This window comes from Ictalurus furcatus, chromosome 23 (assembly GCF_023375685.1).
Source record: "Ictalurus furcatus strain D&B chromosome 23, Billie_1.0, whole genome shotgun sequence".
In the NCBI taxonomy this organism is placed as follows: domain Eukaryota; kingdom Metazoa; phylum Chordata; class Actinopteri; order Siluriformes; family Ictaluridae; genus Ictalurus; species Ictalurus furcatus.
The window spans coordinates 16,115,332-16,137,973 of record NC_071277.1 but is presented as its reverse complement, the minus strand read 5'-3'; the positions used below and the strand labels follow the sequence as shown (position 1 = coordinate 16,137,973).

Below are 22,642 nucleotides of genomic sequence, written 5' to 3'. Positions count from 1 at the left end.
AAGAAGAAAAAAAATTCTATTTTGAATGTGACTGGTGTTATCTGTATTTCCCAGAGAGAGAACACCCCCCCCCCTCTCTCTACACACACACACACACACACGCACACACACAAACCCCAGCCTGTGCATATTGTGACTAATGAAGCCCAGCGCTACATTAGAGGGGAGTCGACAAAAATGGGGGGGTTCTCCTTTTCGATCATCCCACGTCGCCATGACGACAGAACGTACGGCCAAAAAAGAAACACAGCAGGCCGACGCTGAAAGGAAGCTTTAGTCCTAAATGGAGCAAACGCACAATCATTTCATTTCATGTGTTTTATTATTTATTTATTATTTTTGACAATAGGGCAGATTTACAAAAAAAAATAAAATAAATATAAGACACAGGAACTGAAGACAGAGACAAAAAACACCAAACATTAAGCAAAATACTTAGTACAGTAAACACAACTACAGTCATGATTAATATATAGGAATTTATTATTGATTATAATTGAAATTAAAAATATAAAATATTTTGTTATATATATATATATATATATATATATATATATATATATATATATATATATATATATATATATATATATATATTGGCTTTGTACCGAGAGAAATGATGATGTGATGTTGGCCTTCACATGTGATTCTTATTTCTCTCTGAGATTTGTGGTTTTTCTTTTCTTTTTTTTTTCTTTTTTTTTTGAGTCATGTTATGTGGGTGGTTCTGGTTCTGTGTAAACTTGGACTTTCAGACTGCGATCTTGAATGTTTATACAAAATGTTTTTAATTCTCATTTTGCGTGGGTTGGTAAAAATGTTCTGACACACACACACACACACACACATGCAAAGTGTGTTATTCTTTAATTTGATATGCAAATGGTCAGAAATATTGCATTTGTAGATCAGACCTGATTCCACTGCAGTCAGTGTGTGTGTGTGTGTGTGTGTGTGTGTGTGTGTGTGTCTCGGTGGATGTAGCTCAGGACTGGTGAGTTAGCTGATTTGTATTCACTTGGGATTTTGTTTCGTTGTTCTTGCTTTGTTTCCATCGGCTCTTTTGAATATGGATGACGCCTGTGGAAAAATGTACCGACCTCGACGTAAAGTCGGACTGCAGCACACAGAAATCCTTCATATCTGTGATTTTAGCGCTGCTCAGCTCTTCCCATGCTCCAGAATAAATCAGGAGATTACGAACATGATCTGATGAATACAGATTGCTCACATTATACAAACAGTTACGGACAGTTTAACTGTGGCATGTGGTGGTCATAAAAGCTGAACCTGAGAATTTTGTGTTGAAATTGGTTTAAGAGTACAGAAAAGAGAAAACAGACGAACAAAAAAGAAAAATGTCAAACACTTTAATGAAATAGACTATCATCAACATCCACCATTTAATACGCCTCAAAAATGGCACACTTGGCATCGTTCTAGAGGAAACAGTCATTTTTGGAGGCTCATTTTTGGAGTTCCCTGCATAATTTTTTTCTCGAAGTGTAGCAAAAATGTCCATTCATTCACTCACATTCACTCACTGCTTTATCCTGGTCAGGTGGATCCGCAGCCTGTCACGAGAACACTGGGCGGAATGTGGGAGAATTCATCCTTGGTTGGGATTCCAGTCTGTTGCAGGGCACCATGCACACACTCTCACATTAAGGGGCAATTTAAATTAGCCAGTACACCTACCGGGAGGTGGGAGGAAACTGTCGAGCCCAGAGAGAGATTGCAGGGAGAACATGCACAGAGAGTAACCCGAACTCAGGATCAAACCAGAGACCCTGTAGCATGTGACACGGCGATCCAAACTTAAAGGCTTTCCCTATTTAACCAAGCAAGTCATGCAGTATGTCAGTGTGTTAGGAAATAAAGTCCATCCATCCATTCTCCATTACGATTATCCTATACAGGGTCACGGGGAACCTGGAGCCTATCCCAGGGAACTCGAGGCACAAGGCGGGGGACACCCTGGACGGGGTGCCAACCCTTCGCAGGGCACAATCGCACACACACCCAGTCACACACTACGGATAATTTTGAAATGCCAGTTAGCCTACACTGCATGTCTTTGGACTGGGGGAGGAAACCGGAGAACACGAGGAGAACATGCAAACTCCGCGCACACAGGGCGGAGGCGGGATTCGAACCCCCAACCCCAGAGGCCCCAGTGTCCCCATGAAGAAAAGTCAAGCTTTTATTGTCAGCGTAGCGTTAGTCAAGCAGTTACAGCGTTTGGCTGTGACACAAAAGGAAGTGTTGGTGCTCAATATAAAAATAGACTGGTCAGAGTGTTAGTTCTAAACCGTATAGAGGACAGATAGATGCTCTATAAGTCTGTTATGCATTTCAGACTTAAATGTGTATTTTCGGAAAATAAAGAGCAGCCAGAAAAGCGTCTGAGCATGAAAAGGCTAAACAATAAAAAGGAACACCATGGGGCTCAGGTGTGTCAGGAATATATAAGGAGCTATGGAAGAGTCAGTGTTCGTCCTAATTCCTTTTTGCCTCCCGGCTACAATTTTTAACCCGACGGCGCTTATTAACCCCTGTATACCTTCTATATATATCTCCTCTCTGCGATTTTATGATGCGTCTGTTCTCTTAATGCTTTGCACATACACTAAATGCACCCATCCTTTATGTCTAAGGTGTGGCTATTGTCTTGTAGACATCTTTAACGCTGTGTTGTCTTCCTGAGTTTGGGATATTACGATATACAGTGAATTGAATGAAAACAGAAAGATAAGAAAGAGAAAGCCGTGCTGCATAGATGGAGCGATAGAGAAGCAGAAGGGTGAAAGGAGAACCTCCAGTTGTCCTTCATGCACTCTTAAGTCTGTGTTGTGGAGGTGGGGGAGCAGTGCACATCTCCAGATATGATCATCAAGCAGAGAGAGAGAAATGCATCAATACGTTTTCGTGTAAGAGAGAGAGACAAATCCTTGGCTTCTCTTTCTGCTCCAATGACATTCACAACACAATCATTCTGCTGTTAAAGCTGACATTGCCTAAGGCTAGTCTGCGCTAGTTTTTCTCAGTTAGCACCGGCTTTCCAATGAAGATGATTATTGGTTTGACCCAGATCAGAAGAATCCTGATCCTCACCAAATGTTACACTTTCTTTAGGTTTGTCTCGTTTTTTTCCCCAGTATTCTTCCTCTGTTCAATTCAATTCAAAGTGTCCTGCTTTACTGGTACGACAGTATTGCACTTTACAGTATTGCATTGTAAGCTCAATTCAGAAATATAGCAAAACCACTGGAACGAGCCAATTCATTTGTTTGTGCTACACACCAAAGACATTTGGGTTTGAGTTCAGAAGATGTGAGACGAGTGTTTAGGTTTTCAGCTTTTATTTCTTGATATTTACATCTAGATGACGACAATCAGACCACACAATTTGTAAGCGAGCAAAAGTGTAGGATAAGTCTTGAAGAATTTAAAGTCTTCGAACGGTGGATTGTGATACCTTCACCCCTGCCCTGTGGAGGATGTTGGTGATGTCAATGACTGTTGTTTTTGAGTTTTACTTCACAGCTCTCACAATGTTTCTGTCATCAGGTGTTGTTGTTTTCCTTGTGTTGTCGACCCATTCTGTGTCTGTTGCTCAGTACACCAGCGGTTTCTTTCTATTTCAGGACACTCCAAATTGTTCTATTGGATATGCCTAATTCCTGTACAATGCCTCTGATTGATTTTTTTCCCCCTCTTTTCTCAGCTTCAAAATGGCTTGCTTTTCTCCCATAGACAGCTCTCTGATCTTCATGTTGGCTTATCCTTTTTAACAATAAATGCAGTCTTCACAGGTGAAACTGAAGGCTAAAACCAAGAGTAGATGTTCGAAGCTATTTATTGTTTAAACAATCGATCTAACAAGACACACCTGGGTAACAAGACACATCTGTCGGTCACATGTTCCAATATTTTTGCTCGCCTAGAAATTGGGTGGTCTGATACAAAAGGTGCTATGTCGTTTAACACGTCTACATATAAACACCAGGAAATAAAAGCCGAAACTCTAAACTCTCTTCTCATATTCATCTTTTGATCTCAAACCCAAATGTCTTCATTCTACAGCGAACAAAAATCTAATTGCCCTTTCCGTTGCATTAGTTTTGAAGGGGACTGTAAATAACAATGAGCAAATATTTAACAGAATGTGAAAGGAGCTGATATGATTAGGGGTAGAATAACATGAAAAATTCATAGTATGTTAACAACAGGGCTTGATTTGTGGGGGTGGTGAGAGGATGCAGCCCCTCCTCCCGTCACCTTGCAAACTGCCGGCCCTTGCAAATTTTCCATCCCTTTGTATTTACGTGGATGAATCAGGATTTTATTCTTGTCAAAACAAGTTAGTATAGCATAAAGTATAAAGCAAGTGCTGCAAACTATCTGTGGACTTTAAAAAGGAAAGAAAGAAAAATCAAAATCAGGAATGACAGTCAGCATTAATTATTATGCAGTGGAAGGCGCTGTAGTCTGTATAAGATTCAGTCATTTTGCACTCTCTCTGGTAGAAAAATGGCATTCCAAAGTCTTTTGGAGCACGGGTTGTGCTGTGCCCTTTCCCACTGTGCAGATTAATCTCCCAGAAGTCGATACACATTCAAAGTAAATTCAAGACTGCATCCCAAACTGAATTAAAAAATCCTCACGACTTTCCGCTCAGTAGCCCAAACCACTGAACCACCACTACTCCTTGACACCCGTAGTCTACTGACGACTGTATTTAGCATGGAAGTATGCGGTCTAGTGCACGGCCCAAGTATTTGCAACTCTGCATAGACACTTATCTGCTGTTGTTTCCTCAGTATTACAGAAGCATTATGAGAATAAAAGCGTTATCGGGTACAGCAACGTGACTGAAACGGTTACTGAGTACCAGATGAAAGATGAAACAGTTGAACTGTTGTTATGCCACATTGCACTGCTGTGAAGGCTTAGAATATCTCCATCGCTGATGTCCAAACATCTTCAAAGCCAATAGAGCTAGCTCATTATTTCTCTTCTGTGTGCTTTTGATGTGTATTTTTTTTTAACCAGGTCAGGTCAGGTTCTTTGTGTATTTTATCATCTAATCTGTGTATTATGTTCTCCAGCCTGTTAAAAACATCAGGCACTAGTCAAACAGTGTTAGCATGATAAAAGCATGTGAGCATTCAAAATCGGTCATTCTCACCCAGTATATACATGTTTGATGTACAAAAGTCCAGAGAAACTGACCTACATCTCCTGTTAGTCACTAGCCTGGTGTCTATTCAGATCAACAGCTTTGCAACTGGTTAAAGATATACATTTCAACAAGGAGGATAAATGAAATGACTATTATTGAATAGTTTCCTGACAGTTTCGAGAATAAATACATGTTTTTGTTTAACAAGAAAATCGCTTAAATTCTACCAACCCCACACCACTCACTGCGGCTCAGCGATTTTTTTCTTCCCTGACTCAGTAATGTTGTTTTGTTATTTATTTACTTATTTTTCATTTTCAGCAAAAATGATGGAATTACACGTTAATTATTAGGCGAGCTACCTTTTGTTATCAGCAATACAGTGCCACTATCTACATCTGTCCTGCCGAGCATGTTCGTACATTCATCTTTTTTTTTCCTAAAGTATTATATACATTTATATAATATGATATGAATGATATATTTGCATTATAGGGCAGTTTTTTTCCCGCCTCATTTATGTCATACACACATTGACAATGGAAATTCATGTTAATGTTTTGTCCTTAACTGATGATGCTGACTCTATACAATAATGATTATCTATAACGAGCTACTAGGGGTGTAAACCTCAGGCTTCAACATGATATGATATGATTTGGATTCTTAAGGCAACAGGTTGATATTTTGATTTGATGATTCCGCTGAATCTCATATGATTTGATTTAGTGGTCTCTGATTCATATGTGAGTGTGTTTGTTTTTTTGTTTTTTTTCAAGAATCTGATATTGTTAATTCGTGAATGTCAGCACTACAGCCAAATTACGTAACCTTAAACACTAGCCTTAAATACATCAGCATGCATAACAGCCGGCAGCACTTACAGCGCTTACTTCTGTGTTTTCATGTGTTTTTACGTTTCCACGGGTGTTTTTTGTTTTGGTTCATGACTGGTCTCCACTCTTGTGTCGTTATTGGTCGTTTCCATCATTGCTTGCATCTGTTTTCAGTTTAACCTTTGATTAGTTTGTATATTTAACCCCCCCCCCCCCCCATGTGTCTTTGACCTGTGCGAAGTATTGTTCCGTGTTTTGCCGCCTGACTTTGCCGAGAATTTTGTTTCACGTCGTTATACTCCAGCCACTGACCTACTTCCGTTTCCTCGTTTGTGTCTTTTGATCATCCCAGTTATCGTTGATTGTAAATCGCCTGACCCCCGCCTGTTTCCTGTTTCTGTCTTTGGATTCTGTCTTTGGTACTCACCGTACCTGACAATACTGTACATAAAGGACAATGAACAGTCTTTGTATATTACATAGCAAGCTGTAAAGACACCAGTTCTTCCATTTTCTTCTGCTCTAATATACTGAGATCGTTTCCATCTTTTTAGTCTACTCAGTTTAGCCTTGTTTTATGGCAGATTGACAGGCACAATCGAGGACAGGTCAAATCAGAGGAAGATTGTTCAGTCTTCTTTCTGAGTAATGATAATTATCCTGTTAGTATTTGTGCAAATGTCCCCTTTTTTGTCCAATAACAGTGTGGCAACATGGAACATGGTGGTTTAAAGTAATTATGTGTCTTTGTTCAGCTGGAACAAAAGTCTTGGCTGTTTTCTTTTGTGTTTGTGTGTGTATGTGTGTTAATTGACAGCCTGATCCTGTCTAGAGCAAAGGAAGGTTGGCAGATGGAGGAGCACCCCTTTGGACCCTTCATGAGCCTCAATTCCCCCTTTCTCAGTGAACATGCCACTATTACACACATCCCTTATATACAACAGCGCTGTTTTTTTTTCCTGTAACAGCAGCTCTGACAGTGGCGCTGTCCACAAGACACTTCGTGGTTTCTATTTAACATGACATGGATTTTCTGGTCTTATTCACGCATGAATTCATAAGACTCACGTCGTAAGTTAAGGTTAGTTCTCCATTAGTTCGTGATTAGTACATTAGCCTTAACTCATCATTGGTTCAAATTTAAGTAATTATTCATTCAGGTACTAATTCAGGCATGATTATTCATGTACAGTTGTTGTAAAGTGTTACCAGAACAATAATAAACACTCATCACATCACCCCGTCGTTCATTATTTTCCTATAACAACATGCCTTGTTGTGTTTTATTCCTCGCGTATCTCACATATCTCCATATGAGAACATACACACACTGCACTTTTTCTTTTTTTTTTCTTTTTTTTTGGCTAAGAGCAGATTTGTGTATGAGCTTGCATACTGTGTGTGCAGGTTATGTGACAGTGATAAATTAGGTGTGTATATTTATGGATCTTTGCACATCTTGCATCTTGTACCTCTTGAAACTCACAGTACAGATCAGAGGCCGCTTTCAGTATCTGTATCATTCTGTGAATATATATATATATATATATATATATATATATATATATATATATATATATATATATATATATATATACACATACATACATACATATATATAATCATGTATAGTAAGTATGTTGAATGTATATGTCATATTGTGTTTACTGTGAGTGTGTGTGTGTGTGTGTGTGTGTGTGTGTATATAGAGGTTCAGCTAAAGGTATAGCCAGACCTTTGGGTTGCTGAGGCTGCAGTTTGGGTGTTCTCAGGAGGCCGGATGATACTGTAATGCGCTTCAGGCTTTTAAATCTGTACAGCAAAATCACAAAGAGCGGAACTTTTCATCACACACAGCACTATGCCATATACACTCACACATGTACACTCATTCGCACTCTTTAATTTAACCTTTGTAGGGCAATGTATACTGGAGATACACTGTACATTGGGATATAGGTTTTTAAGAGTCACTACATGAATATATATTAAACATATCACTGTGTATTTGTTGCAGTGTATTTGTTTCAGCTCTGTGAGCAATGATAACTAGCCTATGCAGTGAATGTGTAGCAGTTTCTTTTTCTCTCTTCATTTACGCGTTCTTTTATTAGTGTTGGGCGTCTTTTCCTGTCATAATATACTGTGGAAAACTGACCCATGGTTAAAATGGCTCTATGTCACATGACAGCTGGATGAGAAATCATCTGATTTTAAAGATACCTTGAGGAAAAACTCCAATTTTCAATATTCCAATGAAATAGTTCTGGCTAGTATATTAATTTCTGCAATGAATTATACGCCATGCTGCTATTCACTGTAACACTCATGCACCTCATTATTCAAACCCATGCTAATCTGTCTGAGCCTGCGGGGTGAGAGAGCGACTTTGCTCTGAGTTTGTTGTTGTTTGTCTTATAGGGATGTCTGAAACGATGATCTGATTAATGAAAGATATATTAAAAGCAGCCATCAGTTCCAGTTAAGAGTTGTTTCGATGGAATATTTGAATATGGAATATATTATATCTGATCAAAATGGATTATATGATATTTAGTTTGCATAGTATTTTTTTAAAATTGAAAAACAAGTGTTTGCTTTAAAGAGTCAGAAGACTCCCTCCCTTCACTGGGACTGACAGGTTCACACCTGATTTATAGAGACCTACAGACAAAGAGGACACACCTCCTTTATAGAGACTGACAGACAAAGAGGCCACACCTCCTTTATACAGAATGACAGACAAAGAGGCCACACCTCCTTTAAAGAAACTTACTGACAAAGAGGCCATACCTCCTTTATAGAGAGTGACAGACAAAGAGGCCACATCTCCTTCATGGAGACTGACAGACAAGTAGACCACACCTCCTTTATAGAGACTGACAGACAAAGAGGCCACACCTCCTTTAAATAAACTGACAGATAAAGAGGCCACACCTCCTTCATGGAGACTGACAGACAAAGAGGCCACACCTTCTTCATAGAGACTGACAAAGAGGCCACACCTCCTTTATAGAAACTGACAGTTAAAGAGGCCACACCTCCTTCATGGAGACTGTGAGACAAAGAGGTCACAGCTCCTTTATACAGAATGACAGACAAAGAGGCCACACCTCCTTTAAAGAAACTGACAGACAAAGAGGCCCTACCTCCTTTATAGAGACTGACAGACAAAGAGGCCACACCTCCTTTAAAGAAACTGACAAAGAGGCCCCACCTCCTTAATAGAGACTGACAGACAAAGAGGCCACACCTCCTTTATAGAGACTGACAGACAAATAGACCACACCTCCTTTATAGAGACTGACAGACAAAGAGGCCACACCTCCTTTAATGAAACTGACAGATAAAGAGGCCACACCTCCTTCATGGAGACTGACAGACAAAGAGGCCACACCTCCTTTATAGAGACTGCCAAAAAGGCCACACCTCCTTTATTTCTGTGTGCAGAAAAGTCTTTACCTGGATTTGAGTTGTCCAGAAATGTTGTCCATCACAAAAACTTTTTAAACATTTGTAGCTAATTCTCTTTATGTTTGCTATGCTAACAGTTCGAATTTGTTGAATTTATTTGAACATTATATTTGAAAACCATTGTGTCTATATCGAATCTCTATGGACAGGAAAAGGCTAAGCCTTAGATGCATGCGTTGTTGAGCACACTTATGTAACAGCATTATTACGCTAGTCCTAAGAGGCCATAACACTACAGCTGAGTGTTTTTCCCCACAGACGCCCGCTAATCAACTCCTGAAGCACCTGATCATTAGCTGATGATGCTTTGGTGTGTTAATGCAGTGAGAACACTGAACTCTGCCCCGCTGTGTCGTGTACACCATCACCACCAGTTTTTCTGTTTGAAGCTGACACCAAAATCCAAGCACTGTTTTCTGGCAGAAGAGTGGTCAAGTACCGAGCTGAAGAGCTGTATGTTCATGGACAAAAAATCCAATGCCTGGATCTTTAATTCGTTCATCATTTGACACAAATGATGGAAAAAAACACACACATGCACGTGCCAATAAGTAATAAAGATGAGCAGGTGTATTCTGACTCAGCGCTTCTCTAATACGCCCTCATTTGTAAGGCCATGGAAGGTGTCATGATCTCGGAAAAGCTGTGACGTGCGTGTCTGTGGGTGAGAACGTGTCATGTGGTGCTAATTAGATCAGAAATGCACTGAATTGATATGCAGTGTGGCTTCACGCTAAAGGAACGAGTGGAGCTATATATTTTATAATTTATCTTCAAAAAGGTGTACAGGGTGTTTTTTTTGTTTTGTGTTTTTATAAATGCAGTGTGTGACTTGACTGAGTCATGACACGTATGTCTACAAGAAAAAAATACGTTTTAAAACGAGAAAGATCTTTGCTTTTTAAAGTGGGAATCAAAGAAATTATATTTCAAAAGTTTAGGCTGTAAATCCTGTAAATACTGTTCCGTTTTTATTTTAATATTTTTTTATGCATAATACGTCTCATTGATTTGACTTGTCTATGTACTGTAGCATTTAGCTGAATGAAGTTAATTAAAATAAAGTTTTAATCATAAAAACTAAGTGGATGGTTCTGATCATCGTGACCCTGTCAATCATCTGAACAGAATATTATGTCTTTTCCGGTCAGAGGGTTAAATAGCAAATGGCTGCGGGCGTAAATCAATCCCAGCGTCTCGACTTCTTTTGTCTAGACTCCTCTTCTTGCTTTCAGGGTTTTTATTTTTTATTTTTATTGGGACACGGAGGAAACATCAGCTCTTTCTCTGTGCAGCTTTATAGGAGAGAGGATCTATAGACAGAATGATAATAATAATCATAAACTTTATTTTATAAAGCGCCTTTAAAAGCAGCTTCTCTGAAGCTCTGGATCATCATAAAACTTACAATAAACTGGTTGCATAAGTTTGCACACCCCTTTAATACTACTTACTTGTAATATAGCACTAGGTCTTTTTGTGCAAGAGGCTACCAACTTAGTACATCTTAATCTGGCCATTTCACTGCACTTTTCCTTCCAAAAATGTTTCAGAGCTATCAGATTATGAGGGGATCTCCTGTGCACAGCGCTCTTCAAATCATTCCACAGGTTTTAGACGGGATATAGGTCACAAAAACGTACAATTTTAACAGGGGTGTGTAGACTTTTTACATCCACTGTGATTTTGGGAGATTCGGTAGTAGTGTGTGTGTGTGTGTGTGTGTGTGTGTGTGTGTGTACACCGATCAGCCATAACATTAAAACCACTGACAGGTGAAGTGAATAACGTTGATTATCTCGTCACAGTGGCACCTGACAAGGCGTGGGATATATTTATTAGGCAGCAAGCGAACGGACAGTTCTCGAAGATGATGTGGAGCAAGCAGGAAAAATGGGAAGAGTAAGGATCTGAGCGACTTTGACAAGGGCCAAATTGTGATGGCTAGACAACTGGGTCAGAGCATCTCCAAAGCAGCAGGTGTTGTGTGGTATTCCCGGGATGCAGTGGTTAGAATCTACCAAAAGTGGTCCAAGGAAGGACAACTGGTGAACCGGAGACAGGGACATGGGCGCCCAAGGCTCATCGATTCGTGTGGGGAATGACAGATAGCCCGTCTGGTCTGATCCCACAGAAGAGCAACTGTAACAAATTGATGAAAAAGTTAAAGCTGGCTATAATAGAAAAGTGTCAGAACACACAGTGCATCACAGCTTGCTGTGTTTGGAGCTGCGTAGCTGTAGACCGGTCAGAGTGCCCATGCTAACTCCTGTCCACCACCGAAAGCTCCTACAATGTGCACATGAGCACCAGAACTGGACCATGGAGCAATGGAAGACGGTGGCCTGGTCTGATGAATCACGTTTTCTTTTACATCATGTGGATGGCCAGGTGCATGCACGTCGCTTACCTGGGGAAGAGATGGCACCAGGATGCACTATGAAAAGAAGGCAAGCCGGTGGAGGAAGTGTGATGCTCTGGGCAATGTTCTTCTGGGAAACCTTGGGCATTGGCTTTCATGTGGGTGTTACTTTCATATAACACCTACCTAAATATTGTTACATACTAAGTACACCCCTTCATGGCAACGTTATTCCCTAATGGCAGTGTCCTCTTTCAGCAGGATAATGTGTCCTGCCACACTGCAAAAATTGTTCAGGAACGGTTTGAGGAACAAGACATGAGTTCAGGGTGATGACTTGGCCTCCGAATTCCACAAATCTCAATCCGATCGAGCATCTGTGGCATGTACCGGACAAACAAGTCCGATCCATGGAGGCCCCACCTCAAAACTTACAGGACATAAAGGACCTGCTGCTAACGTCTTGGTGCCAGATACCACAGCACACCTTCAGAGGTCTTGTGGAGTCCATGCCTCACTGGGTGGTTTTAATGTTATGGCTGATTAGTGTACCTAGTTTTCATTACACTGCTAGAATGACAAACTAAATTCTTATAGTATAACAGTTCTTCTCACAGATTGTGAGCGGCTAAAACAGTGATCAGGTACATTGTAGGGGTTCCACAGGAAGGGTGACAGAATGCAAGATGGATTGTCCCCTTAAACTAGTATTTAATTATTATTTAATGAATGAAGCGTTTCAATTAAGAACCTTTCAGTAAGACTAAAAATCACATATCAGTGGTACAATCTTTGTGGGTTCCTCTCTCTTCAGGGCCTTTTGGAATCTCCCTAACCTTCAGATCCCCTCCCCTCCTTATAGAGCTTTACATAGTGGCAAAGATGCATAGGAAAGACGAGAAAGCTGATTTTGTAGAACAGTAGCCAGTGAAATGTCAGGGAAGGGTTGAGCATGGGAGGTGTGTGTGTGTGTGTTGTGATTTATGGGAGCAAGTAGATGTAAGCAAATGACCGTTTGCTGCCTTTATAGTGTCTGAGGAATGTCTCACTCTCTCTCTCTCTCTCTCTCTCTCTCTCTCTCTCTCTCTCTCAGTCGCTCTCTCTCTGTCTCGGTCTTTCTGTCTCTCTCTCTCATGCTCTAATGTTTTCCACTTTTGCCCTTTTCATCTCTCTCACCCTCCCACACTCTTTCTATCTCCACCCTCAATGTATCAGCATCTCTGTCCTTTCACTCTCTCTTTGCTCTTTAACTGTTTTGTTTTCGACTCCTGGGTTTCTTCCATTTCAGATTGTGGATGTTTTTTTGAGTACAGCATTTAACGCTATTGACCAGAGCTGGGAAATATGACAATATAATATTGATATTGTGATAAATTATGTCATAATACATTTTGATAGGATATTGTAGGTATTTTTTAAAAAACATTTTGAATAAATTTGAACTCTGATTGGAAGCAGCTGATTGGATGGACAGACAGAAGCTTAGTAAGGTTGAGGATTGTGTAAAGGACATTAGACGTTGGATGTTAACTAACTTCCTTTTACTTAATTCTGATAAAACAGAAATACTATTATTAGGATCACGTGTAGCTAGAAATAATCTTTCTGATCACATGGTTACTCTGGATGGACTTTCTGTTTCAACATGTACAGCAGTTAAAGACCTTGGATTGATTATTGACTCCAGCCTATCATTTGATGCTCATGTAGATAATATTACTAGGATAGCCTTCTTTCATCTCAGAAATATTTCTAAGATAAGAAATATATTGTCACTACATGATGCAGAAATACTAGTTCATGCATTCGTCACCTCTAGATTAGATTACTGTAATGCCTTACTGTCTGGATGTTCCAGTAGGAATATAAACAAACTCCAGTTAGTCCAGAATGCAGCTGCTAGAGTCCTAACTAGAACTAGAAGATACGACCATATCACACCAATATTATCAATACTGCATTGGCTCCCAGTGGAATCCCGCATTAACTATAAAATACTTTTATTAGCCTATAAAGCACTAAACGGTCTCGCGCCACAATATCTAAGCGACCTTTTGGTTTTCTATGATCCGCCACGCCTATTTAGATCAGAACATGCAGGCTATTTGACGGTACCTCGAATAGTGAAGGCTACAGCAGGGGGGAGAGCTTTCGCTTATAGAGCGCCACTGTTATGGAACAGTCTTCCAATTAGTGTTCGGGACTCACACACAGTCTCAGTGTTTAAGTCTAGGCTTAAAACGTATTTGTTTACTCAAGCCTACCCTGACTAGACTTTCTATTATAGTAATTCCCAGTCCTAATAATCTTTTCTCTCCCTCTCTCCTTCTTCCGAGCCACACACGATTTTATGGAGATACTAGAGATCCAGATCCTTTCTGCCTCTGGATGGAGCTCAAATCTTCTCCAATTCCAGACTGCTGGGACTACGGCTGCTCCTAAGGCCATACAGACTTCATATAAGTCAATAATGAACTTTTTCACATTATTTGTTGTTACCCAGATGAGGACGGGTTCCCTTCTGAGTCTGGTTCCTCTCAAGGTTTCTTCCTCTTAAAACATCTTAGGGAGTTTTTCCTCGCCACCGTCGCCACTCAGTGGCTTGCTCAGTTGGGATAAATTCGCACCTTTAATATCTGTATACCGTGTTGATATTTCTGTAAAGCTGCTTTGAGACAATGTCTATTGTAAAAAGCGCTATACAAATAAAATTGAATTGAATTGAACTGGATGTAAATTTTGCGCTGAATGTTTAAAATCGTAAAATGTTAAAAAATTTGATTCAGAATTTTGCATTTCTCCCTTATTTCCTGTTTAATATGGCTCAAAATCTTATACGGGAATGGCTCCTTGTTCGCAGGTATTCCTGCATGATGACATGCAGTATGTCCTGTATCTAAAAAGTGCCATTCTTCACCGCATGAGTGTTCCAAAAGAAAAAACAAAACAATAAGTGGATGACTCTAGTGCCTACCACTTTGCCAACCTGTGCACACACACACATGCAGTGATTATGACAGGCCAGCTGAAAGGAAAGATTGATGGTCCTCATAACCAATAAAATGAGTTGCAGTTGTTATTTGCAGTGTGGAAGTGACTCAGTGATGGATTTATAGATAAGGTCAGTGATGCAGTGTGTTTATGTATTACATTGTCAGTGATGTATATGGTGTACCATATATGATTCAGGCTAGTAAATTATTTCTGGACGTAGCGAAAGAAATTATGAAAGTTCTACATAAGTGAATGTGGGTGCGTATGTGTGTGTGTGTGTGTGTGTATTAGTGGCGCATTAGCCAGGGGTGGCCATCTATGTTGTGCTAAGTCATTAAGGCTAGTTAATGTGCACTTTGGTGGATGGCTGTGATCCTGCCCTGAGCATTAAGCTCTCTCTAACTCCCTCATCAATCAGCGAGAGCGTAAGTAGTGGGTCAGGACCTACCCAGACCAGGATCTAACATCCTAATCTCTTCCTAATGCCTGGCTATCCCCTTCCTCTCATGCACACTTACACTGTTGCTATGTATGCACTGAATAATGTGAGTAGAGTTCTGTTAATGTAACTGAGCCTGTGCACTGTGCATTTCCTGTACAACAAAATGAATGGAACTTTGGCCTCGACCTGTGTCAAGCAGGGTGTTTACATGGACACCAATAATCCGATATTAACCCGATTAAGACGATACTCTGATTAAGAAACTACCATGTAAACAGCTATTTCTGATGACCTTAATCCGACTAAAGTCATACTTGAATTAAGACGTGTGGAGTATTCCTGTTTTAGTCACGTTATCGACGTGTATTACAGACATGCGCACACCTTAATCACACTATTAACGTCGTGTGGGAGTTTTCACCGCATTTTGTGACAGGACACGATCACACACGGCAGTGCGCAACCCGTTGAAGGCAAACAAGAGAGCATCCGAAACTACGTACTTACCTACTACAGTATATAGTAGGTGAAATACATGCATCTCGGCTGCTATATAGTAGGTAAATACTCGGTTTGGGACGCAGCCCACGGCTTCAAGCAGTCGTCTATTAGCACGTATAGCATGACAAATAATTAACTGCACTTGAAGCTTTCATGAATATATATTAATATATATCTCCAACTTCAGAAAGCACATGCAATAAGGAATATTAACTTTTATTGATTTGGTCAGCGGGGAATGACTGGTCAGACTGGTCCGAGCTTCCTGGAAAGCCATGGTAACTCGAATAAGCGCAGACTAATAATTAAGACTGCGTATGAGCATGTTTCAGCTTATGAAGTTTGATGACATCTTTGGAGAACAGAATCACATCACATAGCCAGCTCGGTCCAAATAAAGAAAGAAAACCATGTATGAAGAACAGGCTCCAGGTGTGAGATCTCCTACAGTCATGACAGAATGAGAGAGTGAGTTCAGCACCGTGGACAGCTCGTGGACTCTCACTCACGTAGAAGCACCGGCATACATGGGCACACACACCCACGCACACACACAGCTTCAGTTCTCATTCTCTAAAGTATGAATGAGAACAGAGTGTACATGGGGCTCTCTGAGTGTGATGGGCTTTTACTTTTAGTGTGGAACACCTGCCCTAGATTCAGAGCTGCTGTGATTGTGTGTGTGTGTTCTCATATATGCATTCATGCAGGGGTTTTAACATCTTGGTGCTCCTGTGTCATGTGATCATGCAGTTATATGCAAACCTGTGTGTGTGTGTGTGTGTGTGTGTGTGTGTGTGTGTGTGTGTGTGTGTGTGTACGTACATTACGGTACATTATGGCCCGTCCCAGATTTGTATCCGAGTGAACTCCTTATGGAGCTCTTGCTTATAAAGCACACAAACTAGCGCGTCCTTCACCGCAGCCTGCTTCTGCTCTTCCACTCGATACCTTCCGCTCAATAAAAGTTACCGAATCTGTACGAATGCACGAGATCTCGTTTCAGGTTTCAGCCAGTTCTTTTCTTAGCCTGTAATGGGCTGAGTTTATATTCAGGGAGCTCAAAAAAAAAAAGGCAGCAGATGAAAAAGAAAAAGAGAGGAGAAAGGGAGAGAGTTGATCAAGTAAGAAATAATTTAATAATTATTACTACTTCGGCTGCAACGTCCCGTTGATGGAAAGGTGGAAAGGGAGATTTGAATAGCAGTTTACCTTTTGGTTAATTGTGTTTTTTTTTTTTTTGCTTTTCTCCCCAGTGACCTGCTGTCGTCAAAGTATGTGGAGAGGCATATATCAGAGGACGGGAAATCATTCATCATTAAAGTAAGTTTCCATGCAGGAATGCTGTCTCATCCTGGACAAGAACTAAAACTAAGAAAAATATGGGACATTTTTTAGGATCCTCATACACACTCTTTAGTAATAACCTGTACACCTGCTCATTCATGCAGTTATCCAATCAGCCAATCATATACGTCAAGAGCTTCAGTTAATCTTCACGTCAAACATCACCATGGAGAGAAAATGTATTCTCAGTGACACTGGCTCTGGAATGGTTGCTGGGTTGGGCTTTTCTAAAAAGAGATTTTTTTTCTTTACTTTAGAATGAGATTTTACCTAGAGTGGTACGAAAAGAAAAAAAAAAAACATCCAGTGAGCGGCAGTGCTGCAGGCGGAAGTGCCTTGTTTACAAAAGAGGTCCGAGGAGAAGACTTTAAACTTTTGGGTGTAAACTTTTGAACAGGAAGATCGGTGTAAATCGTTATTATTTTGTTTAAATATCTTATTTTTTTCATTTAGTACTGCCCTTCAGAAGCTACGAAAGATATTTACATGTTTCACAGAAGACAAATCAATTCTAACCCTAACCCCAACCCTAAGAATTTACACCGATCACCCTGTCAAAAGTTTACACCCCCCTGGCTCTTAATGTATCGTGTTGCCTTCTGGAGCATCAGTGAATATTTGCACCTTTTGCAATAGTCGTGTACGAGTCACTCAGTCGACCTCGGTGTGAAAAGATGGATCTCAAACATCATATAGTCACTGTTGGAAAGGGGTCAATTATGGAGAAGATGCCGGAAAAGCAAAGGATGTGCAGGACCTGGAGGATTTTTCTGAAGAACAGTTGGCAGGATAAACAAGGGACTCATGAACAACTATCACAAAACATAAAAACAATTGTTGATCATCCAGGTAACGACAGAGTATTATGAATCAAGGGTATGTAAACTTTTGAACTGGTTCATTTGTGTAAATAAAGTTATTATCGTGTCTTTTGGACTATACAGTGTATAAATCTGTTATGTGAAATAACATATTCAGGGTAGTGCTAAATAAAAAAACTAAATGCAATTATTATGATCCCTCTTATTATTATTTTTTTAAAATGATTAACATTTTGCAGATTCTGCAAAGGGTGTGTAAACTTACGAGCACAACGGCACCAGTGAATTTGCTCTTACTATAGAAGCAGGAACGTATTAGGAGGAGTGCTTTACATTTACATTTATTCATTTAGCAGATGCTTTTATCCAAAGCGACTTACAAATGAGAAAATACAAGCAAACATAATATAAACCTGTGATTTGAATTATTGCTGGAACTAGTGTCAAAGCTGCTGTTATAGAAAAAACAACACTTTCTGACCAATCAGAATCGAGAATTCAACACAATTCAAAAACAGCACTGTGGTATAAAATTATCTATTTGTTTACAAACGGATTTTGTTGAAATGCCCCAAACTGTGAACTAATTAAGGCAGACACAAGAACAGGAAGTGTTTTTTGCTGATATGCAAGACATAATCCTCAGTAGAACTTGTTATTAAATCAGATTTAAGTACAGTTAGATTTATATAGCGCTTTTCTAGGCACTCAAAGCGTTTTACATAGTATGGGGGGAATCTCCTCAATCAGCACCAGTGTGTAGCATCCAGCTGGATGATGCGACGGCAGCCATAGCGTGCCAGAACGCCCACCACACACCAGCTATTCGTGGAGAGGGGAGCGAGTGATGTAGCCAATTCAGAAATGGTGATTATTAAGGGGCCATGATAGAGAAGGACCAATGGGGGAATTTCGCCAGGACACCGGGGTTACACCCCTTTATTTTTACTGATCACAAAGAGTCAGATTTACACATTTTTGCTGGTGTCATCAAGTTTCCTTTTTTGTAAATCATGGCCTGAATGTGAATGAAAATCAAAAGGAGACTGAATTTGTTCTCCGAGAGAGAAGATGCATACATCCCAGAACAGGTATATCTCCTGTCCCCACCCACACAGATACACATATAACACACACTGGAGAGATGCTCACACTGTCCTACTTATGCATGCCGGCACTGACACCCTCATTCTCTCCTGAGCATGTATGTGCGTGTGATCGTCTCTGATTAATTATAGTACGACAAGCCGGAATATCCATCTGGAGACTTGTTCTCACACACTCTGGCTAGCTGTGTAAAGTGTAAGCCAGAAAGGATTGAGGAAACGGTGCTACATTTCCTGATTATTAATGCGCTATTACCGCTCATGGTGATATAATCAATAACGTGTACGAACTGTGAAAAGAAACGGAAGAGCGAGAGATATAGACATAGAGTGAGAGTATGCAGAGCGAGAGAGAACTCAGGGGAAGTCAGGGGCTCGGAAGATACTTTGGGAAAGACGAGCTCTTGGCGAAAAGAAGTAACTGAATTCTAGAGCAGAAATGGAGTTATATTTAGCTGTCCTCCGTCCTTCCTTCCTCCTCTCTCTCTGTCTCTCTTTCTCATTTCCTGTTTACATGCAATCCAAAATTTTCACTTCCTGTTTTTTTTTAAATGTAGGATAATATGCAGAATCTGTTTCTATTAATAGTTGCTTATAGCAAAAATTATATGTGTGTGTGTTTCGTGTGAGATCTGTAATGATCTCCCTAAATCTCAGTGCTTCCGAGCAAGGCACTGATGCATGCTGGGTCATTAGTCTGGACACCTGGCTCCAAGCCAAATCCTCACCCTTCAGGAATGAAAGAGGGGAAGAATGAGATGGAGAGAAGACTATACGATACGATGTGGGTGTGTGTGTGTGTGTGTGATACAGACAGTGTGAGAGAGTCTGCTTTCAGCACTTCAACCAATAAGGACTCTTGAGGATTTTCCTACATGTAGTTTGGAGAAAAACAGACAGAAAAACCTGAGGGGGGAAAAAAATGTTAAAGGATGATGCAAAAATATAAGGTCAATATAGACATGAATTAAGGGACAGAGAGACAGAAAGAGCATGTGTGTTAAATTGATCTGTCAGGAAAATGCTGCAGGAGGTCCACAGGGAGGAAGGGGAGATAGAGAGAGAGAGAGAGAGAGAGAGAGAGAGAGACCCCAGTCTTAATGGCAGCCAAGCACTTATGCTGAGAAGCATTTCTCTAAATCATACACACACACACACACACTATCACTCATGCTCATATTAAGCCGTGTGTACCATCAGCATATTGACTATATTTTGTATTGTCAGTAGTGTCCACTAAAATAAGCGGCAGTCTCAGCAGTCTACACAGACACACACAATAAGACTTTATTATACAGTAATATTATTTCAATCACAGTGCTCTTCAGTTCTCGAATCTGATTGGTCGGAAGGTGAGGATTATTTTTTTTTATGAGCAGGCTGTAATTCAAATCACAGGTTTATATGAATGCTCTCTTCTTGTACCGTATCCTTTCTATAGTAACGACGCATTCACAAGAACATGCATCGATCAGATAAATGCACTTTCGCGATTTTGCGATCGTGGAAACGAACGCAAAATCAAGCAAACTCCACTATATTCAGAGGATCTTACAATTCTTCAAAGTTACCGCAGATTTTCCACAGATTTGGGCCAAGACGCGTCATGTGATGTCATCACAACAGACAAAAGGTCTCATTTACCTACAAACATCACTGCGAAAGACCACGCGAAACAATTTCCTGCAATTGCGATTTCGCCAGTTCAAGTAGTTTTCCGCAAAAAAGCACAAAAAAACATTTTGAACAAAGCCGCAACAAAATCAAGTGTTTTTGGCCGCAACAATCACAAAAAAAACCCCCTGTGGAATCCTGATTTATTGATATTATGAAGCTTTATGTGAGGTTCATTTAACATGAATGGAAGGAGTCTCCAGTGTCAGCACTTTGTAACAGTCAGTAGTCAGCAAAGAATGAAAAGAAGGAATCTGAGGCTCATTAGATTAGTAAAGGAACAGACGATGTTTCTCCAGTCTTCAACTGTCCAGTTTCAGTACACCTGTCCCCTCCAATAGCTTCAGATTCCTGTTCTTGGCTAATAGGAGTTGAACCCGATGTGGTCTTCTGCTGTTGTAGCACATCCACCTCAAGTTTTGATGTGTTGTGTGTTCTGAGATGCTTTTCTGCTTACCACGGTTGTAAAAAAAAAAAAATTGATTATAGAAGCTACCATAGTGTTCCTGTGAGCTCCGATCAGTTGGTCCGTGCTTTTCTAAACTTTCTCATCAGCGTGTTTCCTCCCACAGAAAGTGCTGCTCCTCACTGGATGTTTTTTTAATCATTCTATATAAACTCCAGAGATTTTTGTGCATTAAAATCTCAGGATATTTTCTGAAATACTCAAACCAGCCCATCGGACACCACCAACCAGGCCACGGTCACTGGAGGTGTCATTTTTCTCCATTCTGATGCTTCATGTGAATATTAACTGATGCTGTAATTGACTCGTATCTGTATCTTGACTTATCACGAGACTGACATTGCTTGTCCCGCCCACATAGTTTTGACACAAATTACAGAACAAGTTTATAACTATTAGTCATCGATGTTTTATCAGGTAATAGTCTAAATCATGTACATAATGAGCTATAAATTATTTATATGATTATGTTACCACCTACAGTGACCTCTACTAATATTGGCACCCTTGGTAAATATGAGCAAAGAAGGCTGTGAAAAATTGTCTTTATTGCTGAACCTTTTGATCTTTTGTTAAAAAAATTCACAAAAATTCTCTGCTTTCATGGATATCAAACACTTGCAAACCCAGCACAGGTTTATCAAAAAATAAATCTTTGTTAAATATAGGTGTGCAACAATTATTGGCACCCTTTTAGTCAATACTTTAGCTACATCTCTTTGCCAAGATAACAGCTCTGAGTCTTCTCCTATAATGCCTGATGAGGTTGGAGAATACATGGCAAGGGATCCGAGACCATTCCTCCATACAGAATCTCTCCAGATCCTTCAAATTTCGAGGTCCACGCTGGTGGACTCTCCTCTTCAGTTGACCACACAGGTTTTCTATGGGTTTCAAGTCAGGGGACTGGGATGGCCATGGGAGGACCTTGATGCTGTGGTCAGTAAACCATTTTTGTGTTGATTTTGATGTATGTTTTGGATCATTGTCCTGCTGGAGGATCCAACCACGGACCATTTGAAGCTTTCTGGCAGAGGCAGTCAGGTTTTCATTTAATATCTGTTGATATTTGATAGAGTCCGTGATGTTATGTATCCTAACAAAATGTCCAGGTCCTCTGGCAAAAAAACAGACCCAAAACATTAAAGAGCCACCACCATATTTAACCGTGGGCATGAGGTACTTTTCCATATGAGTACCTCTCTGTGTGTGCCAAAACCACCTCTGGTGTTTATTGCTAAAAAGCTCCATTTTGGTTTCATCTGACCATAGAACCCGATCCCATTTGAAGTTCCAGTAGTGTCTGGCAAACTGAAGACGCTCGAGTTTGTTTTTGGATGAGATTAGAGGCTTTTTTCTTGAATACCGTCCAAACAACTTGTGGTGATGTAGGTGACTTCACATTGTAGTTTTGGAGACTTTCTGACCCTAAGA

General features: G+C 40.2%; 1 protein-coding gene across 1 annotated transcript in view; it reads left to right on the top strand.

The window, feature by feature from the left end:
* The window catches only part of adam22 (ADAM metallopeptidase domain 22), a 91,485-nt gene that overhangs the window by 14,705 nt on the left and 54,138 nt on the right, over positions 1-22,642 (top strand). The window contains exon 5 of the mRNA XM_053611622.1: positions 17,051-17,117. Within this exon, the coding sequence (XP_053467597.1) occupies positions 17,051-17,117 (67 nt within the window). The remainder of the gene's footprint in view (positions 1-17,050; positions 17,118-22,642) is intronic.